General features: G+C 54.1%; 2 protein-coding genes across 2 annotated transcripts in view; one reads left to right on the top strand and one right to left on the bottom strand.

Annotated features, from left to right (window-relative positions):
• Nucleotides 1-5,603: 5,603 nt before the first annotated feature.
• Nucleotides 5,604-12,708, top strand: KCNK15 (potassium two pore domain channel subfamily K member 15). The gene is given in 3 exon segments (XM_050806560.1): nucleotides 5,604-5,886; nucleotides 10,509-10,550; nucleotides 10,553-12,708. Coding segments are annotated over 3 exon segments (996 nt in total). The 3' UTR covers nucleotides 11,224-12,708.
• RIMS4 (regulating synaptic membrane exocytosis 4) overlaps nucleotides 12,202-17,037 on the bottom strand; it is a 57,589-nt gene continuing 52,753 nt past the window's right edge. The window contains exon 6 of the mRNA XM_050806573.1: nucleotides 12,202-16,770. Coding sequence (XP_050662530.1) covers nucleotides 16,552-16,770 — 219 coding nt within the window. The 3' untranslated portion in view covers nucleotides 12,202-16,551. The remainder of the gene's footprint in view (nucleotides 16,771-17,037) is intronic.

The raw sequence follows: 17,037 nt of genomic DNA, 5'->3' as shown, positions 1-17,037 counted from the left end.
GCCTCAATTTCCTCATCTATAGGGTGGAATTAACAATGCCTACTGTTGTTCTGAGGATTAAATGAAGTGAGGCCTGCTTTGTGCTTGGATCATACTAACTACTCAATCAATGTTCTTATTTACTCTAACTCTCAGAGTCACCACCTACTCAGACCAAATAAACAGCAGGGGAAAAAATAGGGTGGGATGGACAGAGAGAAAGATTCTTTTAAAAAGTGTTTTATTGGCCAGGTGCAGTGGCTCACACCTGTAATCCCAGCAGTTTGGGAGGCTGAGGAGGGTGGATCACCTGAGGTCAGGTGTTCAAGATCAGCCTGGCCAACATGGCGAAACCCCATCTCTACTAACACTACAAAAAAAATTAGCCGTGCGTGGTGGTGCGTGCCTGTAGTCCCAGCTACTCGGGAGGCTGAGGCAGGAGAACTGCTTGAATCTGGGAGGCGGGGGTTGCAGTGAGCTGAGATTGTGCCATTGCACTCCAGCCTGGGCAACAAGAACAAAACTCCATCTCAAAAAAAAAAAAAAAAAAAGTTTTATTGTGAAAATTCTCAAATATACATGAAAGTAGAGAGAATGGTTTAGCAAACCTCTATACTCCTATCAGTTAGATTTTCAAATCTAAAACAAACCACAGCAAAGGTTTTTTTTGTTTTTTGAGGCAGAGTCTCACTCTGTCACTCAGGCTGAAGTGCAGTGGCTGATGGACCAACCTCCGCAGGCTCAAGTGATGTGATCATGGCTCACTGCAGCCTCGACCTCCCAGGCTCAAGTGATCCCCCCACCTCAGCCTCCCGAGTAGCTGGGACTACAGGTGTGCACCACCATGCCCAGTTAATTTTTTTTTGTAGTTTTTGTAGAGACAAGGTTTCGTTGTGTGACCCAGGCTGGTCTTGAACTCCTGGGTTCAAGTGATCTACTCACCTCAGCCTCCCAAAGTGCTGGGATTACAGGCATGAGCCACCGCACCCGGCCCAGAGTAAGGGTTTTAATAACTCCGTTAACTCAAAGATATGGATCCTCATGAGGCTGAAGAACAAACTCTCAATGGCTCCAACTAAATGGTCACAAACACATATTAGGACTTCTCTGAGCAGCCCTGCCTAAAACCCATCAGAGAGAGAGTCTTGTTCAGACAGTTGTCATTTGTTCCCCAAATAATATCCTCATTGGCCTGGGAGAAATGGTTCCCCCTGCTGGGTTTGGCTATGGTGTTTTCTGATGATACTCAAGGTTCCATCTCTCTGGATCCCCCAAACCGTATGTTTTGTCTTTCAGTGCCCAGAAAATTATGAGAGACCCCAAATTCCTACCAGCAACGGTGCTTAAATCAGCAAGAGACAGCTTTTAATTTCTGGTCATCTAGATCCCTGAATGATAATCAGGCTACAGAAAGGCCACAGCTGCCACCTCTAAGGAGCTGGCACCTACTGACCCCTGAGGTTAAAATAATCAATTCTTTCAGGAGAGAGACAAGAGAGAGATCTTATTAGGGAATGTGCCAGGTCTTCTGGCTTTCTGGAAAATTACTGGGCTATAGTCTAATTATAAAAAATCAATCCCTTAAGATCCCAGTAGTCCTGGGGAATAGGTAGTGTGGAAAAGGGCAAAGAAGAAATTAATTGGGTGGAGGGCAGTACTAACTTTTGCTGGGCATACTCTGTGCTGAGCAGTTCTTCACACACTCCATTTAATGCTTATGGGAACACTGTCAGGCAGACATTCCTACCCCAGGTCACAGACAAGGAAACTGAGGCTCAGAGAGGTGAAGTTACTTGCCCAAGACAGAACCAAGGTCTGGCTAACTCTGACACCCACGTTCTTCCTTGCCACTGCCCTACCCTGTGTGGCCTTAGGTGAGTCTCTCTCTCTCCTTCTGAGCCTCAGTTTCCTCTCCCTGAGATGGGAATGGCCTGACTGGCTCACAAAGGCTTCAGAAGGATCTAGACTCCTAAGTGCTTAAAAGCATGCTCAGCGCCCAGCCTGGGACTGGGATTGCCTTTTTTGTCATCCTCAAAGCTGACAACCTTGGAGCTCTGAAAGAAGAAAATCCAAGGCCCCATTGAGGGACGCAGGTGTGCCTCTGGTGCGATGGGACAGAGGAAAATCACTGGGTTCCCTTAGGTCTTCAAAGGAGGAAGGAGGGGAGGAGGCAGAGAGGTAAGATGAAGAGGGAGATGTTTCAGGTGTTGCTGTTTTTGGTGACTGCTCAGCTGACAGCTTTCCAACCTGAGAAATACACATACTCAAAGTCTAACCTCCTCTGGCTTAAAATAGAGCCACTGAACCAAAAATGCCAAGTACAGGGCAGAGTCACCTGCCTGATGGGGCCAGACACATCCCCCATGGCCCCAGTAACACCCACCCCCAGCGGGCACACCTAAGCGCCTCTCAGCTGTGCATCATGGGACCCTCACAACAGTGGGGGAGCACAGCCAGCCACAGATCCTCGGCCCCATCCCGGAGACAAGGAAAGTGAGAACCATAGAGGCAATGGGAGGGGGATAAAGCTAGCAGCACCTGGCCTGACAAGGATCATGACCTGGGGAGCCAGACAGCCCTGAGTTCAATCCTGGCTCAGCCACAGCCTGGCTGGGAGGACTTGGCAGGTTAAGTATCTCTTGGCAGGTTAAGTGCCTCTGTGTCCTGGGCTGTAAGGTGAGAGTCCCGTGAGAGATGTCTGTGACTATGCCTAGCACAGGCAGAGTGTTTGGCCCTGCCCCTGCTTATGGAAAAAGAATTTTCGACATCTGCACACAGACAGTTGTGAAAAAGGAGGAGAAGCAGCTACTGGCTAAGGGCCACCTGGATAGTAGCACAAAACAGCTTCTATAATCCTCAACATGGTCCTATGGGGTGAGCGTCATTACTACCCCCATTTCTCAGATGGGAAAACCAAGGCACAGGGACGTACAAGTGTTCTGTTTATGGACACCCAGTGGTATGGTTTAGCTCTGTGTTCCCACCCAAATTGTATCTCCAATTGTAATCCCCGTGTGTTGAAGGAAGGACTTGGTGGGAAGTGATTGAATCATGGAGGCGGTTTTCCCCATGCTATTCTCGTGATAGTCAGGTGAGTTCTCACGAGATCTGATGGTTTAAAAGTGTTTGGCAGTCCGCCCCCTTCTCTCTCTCTCCCACTGCTATGTAAGACATAGCTTGCTTCCTTTTTGTCTGTGCCATGATTGTAAGTTTCCTGAGGCCTCCCCAGGCATGCAGAACTCTGAGTCAATGAAACCTCTTTCCTTTATAAATTACCCAGCCTCAGGTAGTTCTTCATGGCAGTGTGACAACGGACTAATACACCCAGCTGGGAGTGGAGGAATTCAAACTCAGGTCTTATTGACTCCAGGTGTGTCCACAACCAGGCCCTCATTAACTCTCCCCTGAGTGGGCCCTGCCCTTCCCCCGAAGATCAGGCCATTCCCCGCATCCCACTGTCTCCACAAACTCTTTTTGGGCTCTTGTTGGGCTGTGGGTCCTTGGAGCCCCACTCACTCTGACTCTGAGACTTTAGCCCAGGTTTCTGCTCCTCTGAAGTTTGAGCAGAAATTGGAATGTTAAACTTGCTGATGCCGTTGCTAAAAATCAGGCTGAGGTAGTGGCACCAGCACCCTGTTTCCGGCCCACTGAGCTTCATCCTGCTTCTCGGGAGAAGAAGGGATCCAAGGCCCTCTCTACCAGGTACTGGGGCCCAATTCTGCCTGGGAACTGAGTCGGACAGGCACCGGGTCGGATATCCCTACAGGCCCCAGGCATCTGATCACTTGTGATATCTGTAACGGTGGCTCACACTTCTAGACAAATCCTCAGGGCCAAGCTCAGCTCTCCGGCTCCACATCTACTGGTTCATTTAATCCTCACACCCACTGTATTAGTTCCCTGTTGCCGCTGCAATAAGTTATTACAAACTTGGTGGCTTAACACAAATGTATTATTGTCTTGTTCTGTAGGGTGGAGGGCTACACAGGTCTCGCTGGGCTCAAATCGAGGCACTGGCAGGACTGAGTTCCTTTCTAGAGGCTTCCATATGGAAGTATAGCCTCCTCTGGGACCTGGAGGGCCTAGGCTGCAGGCTGGGCCTCAGGGGCTTAACATATGTCAGCGACTTAATACAACAGGACAGAAGCTCAAAACCCGGGCTCCTGATTGGGGGTTGGGGGACGACCTTGCAATGTGTCATTCAGCCCCACAGTTTTCCCGTCTTGTGGGCTCCCTCTCATCTAAAGACTAGGTCTCGGCATTCAGCCTTCCAGTGGGGAAAAGAGACAGAGCACGTGTGGGGCAGGGTTTTATGGGCCAGGCCTGGAAGTGGCATACGTCACTTCTGCCCATGTTCCATGAGCTAAGGCTTGGTTACATAGACCCCGCTAAGTGCAAGAAAGGCTGGGCAATGTGGTCAGCTGCGTGTCCAACTCCACCTCCCCAGTGCATCCCGGGTCCCCCCATTTCTCTCCATCTTCACACATTTGGACTACACTAGCCTTCGAACTGGCCTCCACTCCTAGCCACCATCCCTTTTCCCCATGACAGCCAGAGGCTGTTTAAAAAATATAAATCAGATCATTGTGGTGGTGTTGCGTGTGTGTGTTTGTGTGTGTGTTTGTGTGCCTGTGTTTGTAATACAGCCTTTCCATGGCTTTCAATAAACCCACATAAGGGCTTGTAAGACCCTGTGTGAAGTTGCCTCTTTGTCTTCCTTCGGCTCCGCCAAAGTATCTGCACCCCAATTCTCTGGCTCCAGCGACGCTGGCTTCCCTGCAGTTCTGGCTGCCAAGCCATGCTCAGTTCTGTTTTTAAGCACCACCTTAGGTGGTGGGGTTCACCTTCCCCAAGAAACTATCCCCTTTCCTTCTTTATCACTCTTGTCTTAAATTAGTTTTTTGTTTGTTTGTTTGTTAGCTGGCCCTCCTTACTAGGACTTCACCTTTACTTACAACAGGAATGTTGTTTGCACCAGTAGGTGCTTGGTAAATATTTGTCTGAGGATTGACTGACTGAAAGAAGGAAGGAAGGAAGGAGGGAAGGAAGGAAGGAAGGAGAGAAGGAAGGGAGGAAGGAATGAAAGGAAGGAGGAAGGAAGGAAGGGAGGAATGAAAGGAGGGGGGGAAGGAGGCGAGGGAGGGAGGAATGAATGAAAGTAAGAGAGGAAAGAAGGGAAGAAGGAAGGAAAGAAGGGAGGAAGGAAGGAATGGAAGGGAGGAAGGGAGGGAGGGAGGGAGGAATGAAGGAAGGAAGAAAGGAAGGAGGGAAGGAAGGAAGGAAGGAAGGAAGGAAGAAGACTGGCACAAGGTCACAACATGAGTTAGCGGCGGGAACAGGATTTCTGCAGGCCCGGGGATTTGGACCTTTGCTTCAGATCTCACTATTCGCAGACACGTGAACCCCGGGCAGGCGCGTGGGAGGCGGACAGGGGAGTGGCTCTTTGGTCCCGGACACGTGGCGATCCCAGCCTCCAGGTGCCCAGCAGCCGCCCCGCCCCGCCCCGCCCCGCCCCGCCCGTCACAACTCTGCCGCGTGGGGCAGTGGCTGGAGGGGGTGGAGCGCGCGGTCCAGGCACATGGAGCAGGTTGGGACCGGGGCGGGGGTACCGGGGCCGGGGCGTCATGCGGAGGCCGAGCGTGCGCGCTGCGGGGCTGGTCCTGTGCACCTTCTGCTACCTGCTGGTGGGCGCCGCTGTCTTCGACGCGCTCGAGTCCGAGGCGGAGAGTGGCCGCCAGCGACTGCTGGTCCAGAAGCGGGGCGCGCTCCGAAGGAAGTTCGGCTTCTCGGCCGAGGACTATAGCGAGCTGGAGCGCCTGGAGCGCCAGGCTGAGCCCCACCGCGCCGGCTGCTAGTGGAAGTTCGCCGGCTTCTTCTACTTTGCCATCACCGTCATCACTACCATCGGTGAGCCGCCCGGAGCCTCCCTCCGTCCCGCTCCAGCCCCAGCCGTCCCGCGGCGCCTTTGGGTTTCGGTCCCACCTCTGCCCTCGCCCAGCTGAGCTACTTCAGACGGGTCATTTCGGCTCACCGAGCCTCCCTCGCCTCCCTCGCCTCCCTCGCCTCCCTCGCCTCCCTCGCCTCCCTCGCCTCCCTCGCCTCCCTCGCCTCCCTCGCCTCCCTCTGCTGAATGGAGCTGTCAGCCTACGCAGGCAGGGACGGGAGGAATCAGTAAATCGAGTTTGCCAAGAGGCTGGGTGACCCGGAAGTGCTCAGAAAACGTCCAAGGGGCTTGGAGATAGATGAAGCGGGGCTCGGAGACCAAGAGGCTGGAGTTGCTTTTCCTTGCCTGGTTGCATCACACTTGCTGTGTGACCTTAGACAAGTTGCTCAACCTCTCTGAGCCAGAGTTTTCTCTTCTGTAAAATAGTGTCGCTAATTGGCCTTATCTCAGGGCTGTGGTGAGAGTTATTATCCAGGAGACAGACTATGCACAGACAGGGCCTGTGCTAAAACGACACATACAGAGCACTACAAAGAAAAGATAGATTTTTGATTATTGCAATTGTTGTTGTTACCCCATAAGAATGGGGACCTAGGCCGGGCGCGGTGGCCCAAGCCTGTAATCCCAGCACTTTGGGAGGCTGAGACGGGCAGATCACGAGGTCAGAAGATGGAGACCATCCTGGCTAACACGGTGAAACCCCGTCTCTACTAAAAAATACAAAAAACTAGCCGGGCGAGGTGGCGGGCGCCTGTAGTCCCAGCTACTCGGGAGGCTGAGGCAGGAGAATGGTGTAAACCCAGGAGGCGGAGCTTGCAGTGAGCTGAGATCGCGCCACTGCACTCCAGCCTGGGTGACAGAGCGAGACTCCGTCTCAAAAAAAAAAAAAAAGAATGGGGACCTAGTCTGTCTTAGGGACTGCTGTATGACCAGTGCCTAGCATGCAGTAGATGATCAATAAATACTTGTTAAAGGAATGACTGATAACCACAGGCTCTGGACCTTGCCCTGGGGGATGCAGAGCAGTTCCTTTGGAGCATCTGGACCACCAGCTGTTGCCATGACTACCATCTGGCTGGTATCTGCTGAGCCTAAGCCTGGGGGAACAAGAAGGAGAGAAGCGGGCTCTGCAGGGTTCCAGGCTTGGTGCTGGCCACTCCCCAGGCTCCAGCTGTGAGCGTCCAGGCACCCCTGTGGGGCTTGGATCACCAGCCTGAAAGCCAGTGCCTTGGGGAAAGTTTCTCCATAACGCTCTTGCAAGTGAATGTGAGCTGTGGCTTTTGCAGTGGAGTTAAAAGCGTGAGTTCTGGAATCACAGAGACTGGATTTCGGTTCTCATCTCTGTTACCACGCGCCTTCTCTGGCAATTGATTCTACCTGTCCAAGCCCTGGTTTCCCCAAAGGCAAAATGCAACTGTTCCTACCTCACTGGGTGGTTGCTGGTTTCAGGGAGGTCAAGCGTGTAACATGCTTGACAGTGCCTGAGGCCAAGTAGGCACTATTCTTTAGTAATAATTTGTTATTTGCCAACATGGCCCCAGCTTTTATTCAGCTCTTTTGCCCCCTCCTGTCCACATGGACACCCCTGCTTCCTATCTTGGTACAGCCTGAGACCCTCCGGGTTACTGTGCCCACTGCTTTGGGATGCCATCAACCTGTTCTCTCTGCCTTGTCCACATTCTTTGGAGGCTTGCCAGGGTGTTTTGGCCTCTTATCCTGGTTCTTTACCTCTGAGGTACATCTGGGAGGCTGATATAAGAGACTCAAGTGGAAACAGGAGGAATTTTGCCTTTTCTGGCCACTTGGGGGCACCACCACCCTCTGTGGTCCAGTAGGCTTAAGCCAGCCTTGCAGAGAGCCAGGTGCCAGGCCCCAGGAATTTGGGCTTTGCTTGGATGGGAGAGAGGCACTGAAGCAATGGAGGATGCTTTTTAATAGCTCAGGCCCGTGGAGGGTGCTGGGTAATAGCTCAGGCCCCTGGAGGGTGCTGGGTAATAGCTTAGGTCCGTGGAGGGTGCTGGTTAATAGCTCTGGCCTGTGGAGGGTGCTGGGTAGTAGCTCAGGTCCATGGAAGGTGCTGGTTAATAGCTCTGGCCCGTGGAGGGTGCTGGGTAATAGCTCTGGCCCGTGGAGGGTGCTGGGTAATAGCTCAGGTCCATAGAGGGTGCTGGGTAATAGCTCAGGCCCCTGGAGGGTGCTGGGTAATAGCTCAGGCCCCTGGAGGGTGCTGGTTAATAGCTCTGGCCCATGGAGGGTACTGGTTAATAGCTCTGGCCCGTGGAGGGTGCTGGGTAATAGCTCAGGTCCATAGAGGGTGCTGGGTAATAGCTCAGGCCCCGGGAGGGTGCTGGGTAATAGCTCTGGCCCATGGAGGGTACTGGTTAATAGCTCAGGCCTGTGGCCTTTGGGCAGTTTTGTCCCTCTGAACCTAGTTTTCTTATCTATAAAATGGGAATAAAAACATGTCATATAGTCATTGGGAGGGTTAAATCTGATAATCCTTGCAGAGTATGTGGATTAGTTACTGTCATTATTAGTTATTATCTTTATTCATTTCACTCTCTGCCAAAACCTGGCACAGTCCCAAACAGCTGGAAGCCTCTTATTCCTAAAGAAACTCCTCTGTTTCTCACTAGCACCCCCTTCAACTTGGTTGAGCTTCAGCTTTCATTGAGCATCTAGTCTATCTCAAGCTCTGTGCAGGACCCTGGTGATGGGGACTACAGAGAGGTGACCACCTTCGTCCCTGCCCTCAAAGAGCTCAGTCTGGTGACGAGCAGGTCCCCTTTCTCCACAAAATAACAGAGAGGCAAAGTGATAGGGTTATGCAACAGAAATGTGGAAGTGGAGCCACAGGCCTTTAAATGTATGTAGTGCTGATATTTTGAATAAGTTATATATTCATACAGTAGACACTTCACAGAGCACAAAAGGGTATGGAATGAAAAGGAATTCTCCCTCCCACCCTGTCTCTCAGCCCATAAATTCCCCTTCCTGGGTCAAATACAGTTACCAGTTTCTTGTGTGTCCTTCTAGATATATTCTCTGCCTATATATTCCTTTAAAACACACACACATACATTGTATAGACGTTATACACACAGTTTTGTATCTTGCTTTTTTCACTTAATATATGTTGTTGGTGTTTTTATGTCAGTCTCTAAAGAGCTGCGTCCTCTTGTTTGTAGGGTTTCTCAGCCTTGGAACTACTGACATTTGGGGCTGTGGGGACTGTCCCGTGCATTGCAAGATGTTTAGCAGTGTCCCTGGCCTCTACTCTCTAGATGCCAGTAGCACACAGACATCCCACTCCTCCCCCCTCCATTTGTGACAACTGGAATGTCTCCAGATGTTGCCAAGTGTCCTCTCAAGGGCAAAACCACTCTCGATTGAGAACTGCTACTGTGTAGTATCCCATGGTTTGGATGGCACTATAATTTATTTAACCAGGCCCCTTTGGATGAACACTTATATTGTTTCTCATTTTCACTATGACTGACAGTGCTGCAATTATGACCCAAGTGCACACGTATTTTTGCTCACGTGTGTATACTGAAGGGCTAACTTCCTAACTGTGGAACTACGTTAGTCAAAGGATTTGTATTTTTTGCTTTTTGGCAGGTAGGGTCAATCTGTTACAGGAGGCACATTCTTTTTGGGAAGATCCACCTGACTGTTCTGGGGTACAGGCTCCTTTGAGAATATCATGAAAGCGACTGCTCCTCTTTCCAGGAAAAGACACACAATGAGATACCCATTCATTCCCCTGCAATGGCATGGTGTTCCAGGACTGAAGGTTGGCCAGTCGTGTTTAGATTCCCTATAGTAGTTGAAGGGACCCAGTAAGAATCCCCACGCCAGACAATCAGAACCAAAAGGTGTTTAGTGTGGGCAGGCTGAGCAGTGGAGGGGGACGTAGTCAGGGGAAAAGGCATGTGGAGAGGACATGCTAGCTGGGGAAGCAGCTCGGCGTATAGCTGGAAAGTGGGGCAAGTTTTGCTTTTTCTTTTCATTAAAGCATAATTTACATACAGTAGAACTCACCATTTTCCTGTGTACACGCCTGACAAATGAATACCTGTCAGGTAACTGCAGCCGCGATTGAGACAGAACATTGCCATCAACCCCCAAAATTCTACCACGACTTCTGTAGTTAAGCCTGTCCCTAACCCCAGCTACTGGCAACCAACTATAGATCTGTTCTCTGTCGCCACAGTTTTGCCATTTCCAGAATGTCATTTACATGGAACCATGCGGTCTGTAGGCTTTGGAGCTTGTCTTCCGCCACGCAGCTGGAGACAGTTGAGATCCATCCTTCGTTGCCGCAAGTTACAGGACTTCATTCAGTTGCTGAGAAGAATTGCAGTGTTTGGATGCCCCACGGGTTGTTTACTCATTCTCCAGTCGAGGGATACTTGGGTTGTCTGCAGTTTGGGGTGATGAATGACCTAGTTAGGACTAGTATTTGAAGATGCCCTTCCAGCCCCGGGGCCGGGGAGGGACGCCAAGCAGGCAGGCTACAGGCGGGACTGTAGTCAACCGGAGCTGGGCGCTCACAGCCCTCCCCTCCGCTCTTTCTGCATAGGGTACGGCCACGCCGTGCCGGGTACGGACTCTGGCAAGGTCTTCTTAAGTTCTACGTGCTCCTGGGCATCCCGCTGACGCTGGTCACTTTCCAGAGCCTGGGCGAACGGCTGAACGCGCTGGTGCGGCGCCTCCTGTTGGCTGCCAAGCGCTGCCTGGGCCTGCGGCGGCCACGCGTGTCCACGGAGAACCTGGTGGTGTCCGGGCTGCTGGCGTGCGCCGCCACCCTGGCCCTCGGGGCCGTTGCCTTCGCGCACTTCGAGGGCTGGACCTTCTTCCACGCCTACTACTACTGCTTCATCACCCTCACCACTATCGGCTTCGGCGACTTCGCGGCGCTGCACAGCGGCGAGGTGCTGCAGAGGAAGACCCCCTACGTGGCCTACAGCTTCCTCTACATCCTCCTGGGGTTTACGGTCATTAGCGCCTTCCTCAACCTTGTAGTCCTGCGCTTCCTTGCTGCCAGCGCCGACTGGCCCGAGCGCGCTGCCCGCCGCCCCAGTCCGCGCCGCCCGGGGGCGCCCGAGAGCCGCGGCCCCTGGCTGCCCCGCCGCCCGGCCCGCTCCGGGGGCTCCGCCTCCGTCTCCATCTCCTGCCACGTACACCAGCTGGAGAGACGCGCCTGCGACAACCTGGGCTTCTCGCCCCCCTCGAGCCCAGGGGTCGTGAGTGGTGGGCAGGCACCCAGGCTCGGGGCCCGGCGGAAGTCCATCTGACAACCCCACCCAGGCCGGGGTCGAATCTGGAACGGGAGGGTCTGGCTTCAGCTATCAGGGCACCCTCCCCAGGGATTGGAGACGGGTGAGGGGCCTCTAGGCCGTCTTCTGCCACGAGCAGTTTCTCATTACCGTCTGTGGCTAAGTCCCCTCCCTCCTCTCCAAAAATATGTTACAGTCACATCATAAGCACAAAGCAGGCTCTAGGGTCACCCTGTAGGAGCAAATTCCTTGTAGTCCAAATTGTATGAGGGCGTGGCCACATCAGCACCCAGGAGAGGCTCTGCACAGGTCCACGTCACAGCCGACCCTCCAGAGCGACTCTTCTGTTGTGAAGAGGCTGGTTTTCTGAGTAACGGTTGAAACGTGCAACTTTCAACACTGGAATCTTCGCTGGAATTAGTGAGGTCAGACGCTCACATTACAAGAAGCATGGGGAACAAAGGTGGACCAAATGGGACCGTGTACAGTCCAGCGTGGACAAGTGGGTCAATCTCTGCGCTAAACGATCTCATTCTCTGCGCGGTGTGTAGAGTGGAGTCAGCCCACGTGTGAACGGCGGCCTCTCTCCCCCGGACGGCTGATGCTCTGTCCCTGGCCAGCCCCCATTCAAGATGAGGGAGGCCTTGCTGTCACCCACCCGCCACGTACTGGGACCACTTGGACGCAGCAGAATGCCATGGGACGAGCTGTCTTCCGGGTCCCATCAATCACCAGCAATGTGACCTTGGAGAATCTCATCCTCTCCCAGGGCCTCAGTTTCCACATCTGTAAAATGACTGGGTTCATCCAGAGCCCTGCTGCCTCTTATGCATCTCTGGCGGGACTTTCTGGAACAGGCCCCTTCACCATAAGGGGGCAGAGACAAAGCCCGAGGTGTGGCATCCTGGCACCCCGTGGCACTCAAAGCCTCCAAACACCCACTTTCCTTGTCTTCCCAGATAGGGCTGTCTCAACACAAAGCATCAACGAGCCAGGTTAGAAAAGCCAAAAACTTTAATTTCAACATGAGCTACATGGTCATGAACACAATGCAACGCGACCCCACTCCAACCCAGGGGCCCCAGAAACCCTCCCTCCCTAAAGGCCTGGGCAGCTCCTGCTCCAAGAGAAGGAAATGAGGGAAAGGTGGGTGGATGGAGAGAGGCCCCCAGCCTAAGGACCCGGGCTCCTGCCTTCCCGCCACCTGCCCAGGAAGCAGTCATAGAGTGAAAGGGCTCCAGAGGTGATGCCCACAGCCCTGGGTTTGGCTCCACTCTGACCTCCCTGAAGCACTGGGTTCAGTGGGCACCACTGGCCTACCTCACAGGCTCGGCGTTGGGTGAGCTCGTGGACGCTAATACTTTCCGTCCACTCTGAGGTGCCGCTCCAGACGTGGGGCCCTCCCAGAGGGCCTCGGAGACACCATGGGGGAACAGGGAGCGGGGCTCGGTCCCTGGGCCTGATACAGTGCTGCTGCTCAATAAATAAACGCAGGTAGCCTTGCCTGACGCAACAGCTGTGCCTCCAGAGGAGCTGGGACTTGGTGCTGTTTCTGACACGGAAATGCACCCAGGAGCTCCTGGCTGAAGGGAATTGGCTTGTGAAGTGCATAACCACCCCAAGAGCCATCTGCTCCACCTCTGGGTGTAAAAGAGTGAGCTCTGGGCTACTGGAGAACCGAGTTCCAGTCCTGCCCACCCACTAATACAGTGGGACCTTAGGTGAGCACATTCCCCTCCCAAGACCTCAGCTCCCTGCTTTGAAATGGGGAGGACAGCACAGGCCACCACCTACTCCCCAGGGGCTCTTGTGAGGGCAGAAGCGCACACTCGAGGTAAAAGCATTCTGAAAACAAAGTCTGAAAAGCACAATAGGAAGGCCAGGTCTCATTGCATCTGAAGGTTTGCTGGCGACTTCCCTGAAATGAGGCGCCCACAGCTGCTCCCATTCCCTCACTACCCCAGGCAGGAGCTGGTGTTTCCTAACTCGCCCACCAGTTGGTCCTGAAGAGGCGATGGCCCCTTCCCGGGGGCCTCCACCCAGGCATCAAGGTCTAGACCCAATCCTGTGTACCCTCAGTCAGCTGGGCCAGCCCCCCAGGAGAGCTAAGTCTCCCTGGCAACCCTCTCCCCCAGACCCAGGCCCAGGAAGTCACTGGCTTATAGAGGTGGAGCCCAGCGGGGCTATGCAGCCCAGGGCTTAGAGGCCAGGAATCCTTGTCCCAGCAGACATGCACTGGAGCAACGGTCTCCTGTTGCCTGAAGAACAATGGAGCCCCTAGTTCTTCCCCCTTTGCGCCCTTGCTGAGGGGTCTTGTGTGAGTCACTTCCTGTTTCTGGGCCTCAGTTTCCCAACCTCTCAGATGGGCTACAGCTTGTCCTGCCCATCTTTTGGGGGCCATTAGGCTTCAAAGAAAGAAGGGAGGAGGAGGTATGGGCAGTGGCAGCCCTACCTCATACTGCCCTGGCTCCAGCTCAGCCTCTATTGGGAGGAGGGGACCCAGGCTGGGGGTGTCACTGAACACACAGGTGACTCCAGGGGTGGCTTTTCCCCCCAAGCTAGGTCTTGATTTCCTTGTCTGTAAAATGGAAATGGACTAATGGTCCCAAAGGCCCTTCCCCTTTACTATGCAAAGGGGGTTCTGGAGAAGGAGAGTGGAGAGGGCTCCTTCCTTTCCATGGTATCCTGCATGTGATCTTGGCCCAGAGATTGAAAAGAGTCACTCCCTGGAGACCCCAGCCCCCCTATGGCCCCCAGTGCCACCCTCTCTGCTCCTCTTCAAACAGTGCGGCCTGAGTCAGCAAGGGGTCAGGCAGTAGTGGGGACAGGATGGGCTTGAAGCTTCTCCAAAGCTAATGATGAAAATGTCAGTCTCCTCCCCAAACCCCCATCCCTTGGTGAGGACAGACTGTAGTTCCCACTCCCAATGGTCACAGCCCCTGGGAAGGGGGCACATGCTCACGATGATACAAAGAAACAGGGCTCCAGCCCCCAGCTGCTCCACCCCTCCAGGAGGTGAGCGGGATTTCACAGAACAAACAAGAAAATCATTGAGGGGGCCCTCACTGACCACCCCCAGGTGTTGTTATTGCTTCGGAGCTCTCTCTCTCTCTTTATAAAGGCTGTGCAGACACCAGGGGAAGGGCTCAGGCTGTCAGGGCCAAGCCCCTGCTCCCTCTGGTTGGGACAGCCAGGCTCTGCCCTGTTTTTGAAAAGCTACCCCTGAACAACCACAGCGGTGATGGCTGGAGAGAGAAGGCGCTCTCCTGGCTCAAAATATTCCAATGGTGAGTAATAAACGAACAGCAGAGAAATCACACTGGTTAGAAAAACAAACAGGCAAGGGGCCAATTCTGTGCCTCGAATGCGAGTCCCTCCGGAGCCCTGCTCCTTCTGCCCCCAGCCTTGGGATTCCACCCACCACGGTCCCAGGAAGCTCTGAAGACTTCCTGGGTAAAGGGAGCATCTCCCATCTCCCCTTCCCAGTGCAGGGTAAGCAGCTCTGTGGAGGTGATCTACATCGACCAGAACTTTAAAGGATACCCAGGGCTTACACAGGCTAAGGGAAGGGAAGAATTTCCAGGTGGAAGGAGTTGCCTGGTGGGACTGGGACTGGGACCGGGACTGGGAACAGGGTGGGACCAAAGGCAGCCTGGGTGTCCTCAGGGGAAAACACCACCCTCTGATGGAGGCCAGGCCCCCTCTGCCAAGGTCCTACAACCCTTAGGAGTGCCTCATAAAGAAAGTCAGTACCAAGAATAATAAATCAGAACAGCAGAGTCTAACAGGCAGCTCCAGCTATAACCCTACAGGGGACAGGGGAAGGAAGGGGGCGGAGGAGGAGGGGCTGGCCTCCTGTGAGCCAGGCTGCCCCATCTAGGCCCAGGCCAGCGAGGAGACAGTGGTCTCCTGGAATGTACTTGAGTCTCCTCTCCACCCCCGGTCCTGGGACTCTGTAAGGACTATGCATGAGCTAAGAACAGGCCCCAGGGCTTGGAGCACTAACTCTACCTAGCTGGCCTGGACTATGCCCTACACAGCAGGGACTAGGTCAAGAGTGGCAGGCTTCTGGGTGCCTCCCAGGGGAGGTGGCAGAAATGTGCTTCTATAAAGAGGGGCCAGCCTCCATCCTCCCTTGCATGCAAAAGGGCTCCCGCAGGCCCCAGGGAGGGCTGGGCTGGGAAGGCAGCTACCCAGGCCTGCTGGAAAAGGAATCTCCCAGTTCTTACACTCACACATCTTCACTCTTCTCTCGTACCATCATCTTTCCTTCAGCCAAGGTAACTGAGGCCGGGGCAGTGGGTTCTGCCCTTAGTATAGGATGGTTTGTTTAAAAAGACTAAAATAGGGGGGCTCTATTTGCCTCCCCAGCCCCCTGGCCTGGAGGCAGGGGGGGTAGACAAGATGACCTTTGACCTCATGCAACAAGGAGGGGTTCTCCAATTTGAGAAACCCTTATCTTGGCACCACCAATCCCAATCCCAACTTTCCTTAGCCTCCCCTCCAATACAGCACCCCCCAAATGCTCTCTAGGGTTGGGGTTCTGGAAACTCAGGTTCCACAGCTCCTCCACCAGAACACAGACGACAACATTCTTTCCAGTCCGCCAGCGGTTCCTAAACTAGCTTGTTGCAATCCCATGGAGCGAGGCACCTGGGGGTCTGTACCAGACCCCCGGCACCTCCTCCTTTCCTTTGGTCCCTGCTGAACCCCAATTCCTAGAGCCACCAGAAGAGGGGCAGGCAGGAGGGGACGGACAGATGGACTCGGACAGGCTGCGGCAAAGCTCCTTCCACGGGCAGGCAGAGGGAAGCCCAAGCTCCGCTTCAAGTGGGGGCTCTGGGCCCCTGGGAGCTGGCTCCGGATCCTTGCAAAGCTGCCCCTTCATCTCTGGGGCAGGAGTAGCTGCCTGAACCCGGTGCCGCAGGAAAGACACTTGCTGGTAATTGGCACCATGGAAATGGCCGGCTGGGTTCTGGACTTGGCTCTGGGCAGCAAGCTTCCGAGGAGGCAAAAAGGGGGAGAAGTTGGACAGAGTTTGGGAAGGGAGAGTGGTCTGCTCTGCCACCTCAATCTTTCCTTTCTCCGGACTGTAGCCACATCCACCAGGTCAAGAACCGGCCAAGTCAAAAGTGTAGCCAATCCCGTTGGGAGAGGGAAGGTCTCAGGGGGTAGGAGGCAAAGAAGGGGTGAGGAGGGGCCCAAGGGGGGCAGGTCTCCCCATTCTGCTTCCCCACTATGGGGGAGAGCCCCGTCCTCCTGTTCAATGTGCCCCTGGGCCTGGGGTCCCAGGTCAGGGCTGGGTGGTCTCCAGGCCATCTTGGGGAGCCCCTCCCCATCCCAGCACTAAGAGCGCTCTCCGCAGGGCCCCACGGTGCTCTCGAGGGACAACTGGGATGCCTGCCGGAGCAGGGGGCCTGTGGCTGGGTCCACCATGGAGGAGGTGGGGAAGAGCTTGTACCAGCCCACGGCCAGGGTGGTCAAGTCCAGCTCCTCCAGTAGCACGCGAGCCACACCCATGAACTGCTTCCGCTCCATCCGCCCGTAGTTCCCCCACACGATCACCTGCGGGGCAAGAGACACAGTGGTTCAAATCCTGCCAGTGCCACTCACAGGCCGAGAAGCAGAACCTGGGTCGCCCCCATGCCCAATCCATCTCAGTCCTGTGATTTCTACCTCCTTAAAATTGCAATTCCTCAACAGGCCCTTCTTATCACAGGCACCACGCCAAGCCCCTGCCTCCAGAGGCTGGTGACGGTGATGGTGACGGTGATGATGGCAATGGGTAGAACACTTGCTGTAGGCAAAACTGCAAATACTTTTCCTGCACAC

The sequence above is a fragment of the Macaca thibetana genome, chromosome 10 (assembly GCF_024542745.1).
Source record: "Macaca thibetana thibetana isolate TM-01 chromosome 10, ASM2454274v1, whole genome shotgun sequence".
NCBI classification, from domain to species: Eukaryota; Metazoa; Chordata; class Mammalia; order Primates; family Cercopithecidae; genus Macaca; species Macaca thibetana.
Note: the sequence above shows the minus strand (reverse complement) of the source record. Positions and strands in the feature narration are given on the sequence as shown.